The sequence below is a fragment of the Austrofundulus limnaeus genome, unplaced genomic scaffold (assembly GCF_001266775.1).
Source record: "Austrofundulus limnaeus strain Quisiro unplaced genomic scaffold, Austrofundulus_limnaeus-1.0 Scaffold4, whole genome shotgun sequence".
NCBI classification, from domain to species: Eukaryota; Metazoa; Chordata; class Actinopteri; order Cyprinodontiformes; family Rivulidae; genus Austrofundulus; species Austrofundulus limnaeus.
In genome coordinates, this window is record NW_013952406.1 from 871,152 (window position 1) to 875,718 (window position 4,567).

General features: G+C 37.8%; 1 protein-coding gene across 4 annotated transcripts in view; it reads left to right on the forward strand.

The window, feature by feature from the left end:
* Window positions 1-4,567, forward strand: part of asic2 (acid-sensing (proton-gated) ion channel 2) — a 369,375-nt gene that overhangs the window by 355,652 nt on the left and 9,156 nt on the right. For all 4 annotated transcript variants that reach the window (XR_001311388.1, XM_014022295.1, XM_014022303.1 and 1 more), the window contains 2 exons: window positions 388-538; window positions 784-840. Coding sequence is in view for 3 of the 4 variants with exons in the window: in XM_014022295.1 (XP_013877749.1) it covers window positions 388-538; window positions 784-840 (208 nt within the window). In the remaining variant the exon portion in view is untranslated. The remainder of the gene's footprint in view (window positions 1-387; window positions 539-783; window positions 841-4,567) is intronic.

The window sequence follows — 4,567 nt, forward strand, 5'->3', positions numbered from 1 at the left end:
ATATCATAATACATGTTAGCTCTGTCAATTTACATTTACTGCTCCTGATCTTACATAGAAAACATAATTTTTTAAAATATTTATCATCAGTATATTTTACTGTTTACTTATACCCTTCATCTTCCAAATAAATAAATATATTTTGTACTGTTTTTATCTCAGACTCTCTTTAACTCGTCTTATTTYCTGTTTAAAACTGTGACCAGCTGGTTTTTGAGACGTGTCAGGTGTGAATACGGCCTAAGATTATTATAAAGCAGTGTTGAAATGTTGGCGTTATTCAAAATGTTGTTCAGAATGTTTTCTCTTTTTTATTTATTTATTTATTTATTGTTAGAATTGTTTGATTTGCCATCAACAAACCTGTTTTTTGTTTTTCCTCTGCAGCTGACCTATCTGCCTCCCCCATGGGGAGAGTGCGAGTCCAAAGCCCTGGAGTCGGGCTTCTTTCAGGTCTACAGCGTGACGGCCTGCAGGATCGACTGCGAGACGCGCTACATCGTGGAGAACTGCAACTGCAGGATGGTTCACATGCCTGGTACGTCCTCCCCCTGCACTCGTCAGCGGATGTTTTCTGTAGAATCGGCAGCATCAGAGCTTCTTGTTGATACAACCGGTCGATACTGGATTAGATGTTGGCGTTCTGAAAAGCTCCAGGAGAACAGGGGTGCGCTCTTCCTCTCAGAACGTTTCATTCACACACGTGTTTACAGRGAGAAGTTAATGTTTGTTTAAACARGAGTCGATGCCTCCTGTAACGTGCATTCTTAATCCCGTTCCCAGGTGACGCCTCGTACTGCACACCTGAGCAGTACAAAGACTGTGCTGAGCCTGCGCTGGGTGAGTCAACACAAACACACACTCTACAAGGATATATGGTGGAATGGTTTATGTATGATGAGGCAAAGGATTAGCTGTTTGTGTTGTGTGTTGACGCTAAGCTTTAATACTAAACCTGCTTCTGAGATAAATGATGCTGAGTTTTAGAATTTCAATAAGTTTATGTTTTAAAAGCTTTAAAGTTAAAAATCATCTACAATCTCAAATCTGAAAACGTCTGAGCTTTYGGTAAAATATAAATACAGAAAGAAACGATTTGTAAATCAATTAGTCTCAATGGAAAATTAAGAAAATATTGATATTATTAAAAGACTTCAAGAATATGAAGAAATCTTTGAGCTCAAAGAACTAAAGGTTGAAAGTCAAAGGATCGTTGGACTTCAGTTTACCGTGCCATCCACAAATGCTGGTTAAAGCTCTATCACGCAACAATGAAGCCATGGGTGAAAACATCATCATTCTGTGGTCCAGAGCTCATTTAAAARGAACTGAAGCACAGTGGAAAACTGTTCTGTGGTCTGACGACACCTGGCCTGGTGTCAGAGCACAGTTCTAAAGCCTGCCTCTCTGGTGGTATAGGGGTGCATTAGTGTKTCTGACATGGACACCTGACACATCCATCAATGCAGGAATATATAAACATCTTTTAGAACAAAAATGYTTTCTTCATGTGACCGTTGGTTTGACTGTGTTTGATTGTGAGGAAAAATAGGTTTAAAATTTGCCAAACTTTACATTCTGTTTTTATTATGTTATAAAATATTATTGTTTTTTTATTAGGGCATTAACTAAATTAACATGAAAGCTGCTGTTATTGACCTTCGTGCTTTTCAGAAGCAGTGATGAATATCAAACAACCTGTTTGTGTAAACTCCTGTACAGCTAGTCAAAAAACACACAGTTAWAGCTTCAAATTGTTTTTGTTTAGTTGATTTATCTGTTAAAATCATTGTAGGGTGCATACATGTCAACCCCTTCAGACTTTTACATGTTTCCTAAGCCTCACAATTTCATAATTTTCACAATAAAATCTGTATTATTCACACACAATACAAGAGGGCGGGCTTTAAGTGGACTGTGCTGCGGGGAAAGACAGAATGTGAGGAGGAGATAACAGTGCCCGCAGAGCAGAGGAGCAGAGGTGGGGAGACGTAAAATAAATTTCTCTTTACATCTGTATTCATGCAGATTGAAGGCAAATCCTGTAATTTACAGACAATCTGTCTCTCTGCAGATGTCAACCATGTGATCAAGTGATGTGAGATCACAAAGGGTCAACCATATTCAGATTTTCCTGCAGAGGTTTCAGTGTGTTTCAGGAGTTGTCACTGAATATGATTCTTTAAATGGACCCAATGTTTCTTCTTTTTGGAGCTAAAAAAAAGTCTAACCGAGTCAGAACCAGCAYGGACTCTGGTGTCAGAGTTCACTTTATTGCATGAAGATTTTATTTCTTATTCCATAGATTTGGGTACATTTATGCATCCATGTAACAGTTTCCCTCATAGAAACATTGAAGAAATGCTGGATACTCTAGTTTTTTTTTTTGTTTGTTTGTTTGTTTGTTTTTTTAATTTTGACTTTTAAGAAATCTGCTCTGCTAATTCTAGACAGACTCATGAATATTAGATTTAAACCGAGGATGTTCTATTTTATGTGAAATAAATCCACTGAGAGGCTTTTCTAAATCTTGATTTTAGCCTTTTAAGCTGTGTTGATGAAGTGAAAGTCTGAAACAGTTTGCAGGATTACAGTCACCAAATCGCCTGGTTAAAAAAATTTAAAAATAAAACGTGAACGAGCCTCACAAACAGCTTGTCTCAGRGTGTCTTAAAACCTGCAGAAACTGAATGTTTTCCTGCAACATTTTGTAAGAAATACGTGTTTTAATATGGTATGTCCGAATAAACAGGATTCAGCTGGATTTCTTGTTAAAAACTTTATTTCAGTCCTCTGACTCCAATCAGGTTCATTCAGCTCTCAGCCGCAGCGTACAACCTTGGGCCAAACCAAAACAAACACGGGAGCTCTGCTCTGAGCAGACACTCTGCAAAACACTGACAACTTCTTTTTACTATAATAATGAATTGAGCTTATAATGTTTATCCCTTCCTGGTTACACCCCAGAGGTGTTACCTTTTACGTCAGACGTCAGAACGTCACTCAGTTTTGTTTAGGCTAAGAGAAAGAACACATGAAAACACACACACACCAACTCTTTGTCTGTTTTAACCTTACAGACTGAAATGATCAGAAAGTATAAAATACAAAACTGAATCTAATATTCAATTAATCAGTTACAAAATTTCTTCAATTTCATGAGCAGAGGTGTGATAGAGTTAAAGACTTTTAAACTAAGYTGATCTTGAGGAGTTTTAGCTGTTTGTTTATATCAAACTTTGAACAGTATTCTGTTTGAAGTTAGAATGTGTTGTTAATGACACAACATTTAGCTCAATATCTGTTAATTTAACAGAGTTCTGGTGGTTTTTACTGGTTAAGGTTTCTTAGCTGCTATCATGAATCAATGTGACTCAGAGCGTTTGTCAGTCATGGCTCATTAGTTTATTATTTCAAACACTGAAGGTACTAACTCACTCCAGGACTGAGTCCTTCATATTATCTGCTTTTTCAATTAATAAAAGCCTGTTTTCAGTTAAAAAAAGCACAAAGTAATAACTAAATCTAAGCGAGTCTTGTGTGATTTCTAACCTTTATCCAGCTCAGCTCAGGCACGACATCATTAGAGCAACTTTCTCCTCTCTCAGAGCCATCTTCCCACTCAGCCTCCAGACCTCCTACCCATCAGTAAATTATTTTTGGAAAACCAGAACAGTACAAAAATATATATAAAATCTGTAGCCAAGAGCAACTAAACCTTCAGGCAATCAGCATCAAAGCTGTGGACTCCCACACCGTAAGGACATTCTGTGTAACTGGATATGACATTAACATGGACTCAGAGACACCAGTTCCACTGTGGGAAGCAGCAAGGCAGAGGCCTTCGAAGCCATTTCCAGACTGCTCTTTCTCTGTAATTGGTTTCTTTTTTTTCTTTTTCTTCCCCTTTTTTTTTCTTTTTTTAACTGTAAAGCTTTTACAATCCCAACACATACACGGGCGCTTCGCTCAGCTTGGATCAGGAAATGTAAATAAAACCTCGTTCAAACTCCAAGTGCCAATTTGTTCCACCCACCAAGGCTTCACACGCCTGAGTTTGATTGCTTTTTTCTCCCTCTGTGATTCTGCAGCTGCTTTAGACACAGATCAGTGTCTTTTATAAACGTTTCGCTGCTTTACTTGTTGCTTTTAATGAAAAAAATGCCTCTAAAATGTGATTCTCAGAAAGGTCATCAGCTGTACTGATCAGCCCGATTCAAAATGGCCGCCCAAAAAAATGGCAACAACTCAGCTAATCTTACAGGTATTGAACTAAAATTTGGTGCAATAGTAGCTGAGTATCATCTCCAACTAGAGTTGCCAACTCAGCCCCTCTAAAATATGGGACAGCTGCGACGGGGGCGGGGCTTAATGACATAATGCATTAATCTTGATGTCACCACAAAATATTTCTTATTATTTTCAGGGGACATTTGCTAACCCTATCTCCAACATGTATTTTCGAACAATGACATCATCAACTATCTGTTAGCAAAATATCCCATCACCCAGCCAATTGATTTTAAGGAAATTACAAATGGTTAATATATGGAGTCAATTCATGTTA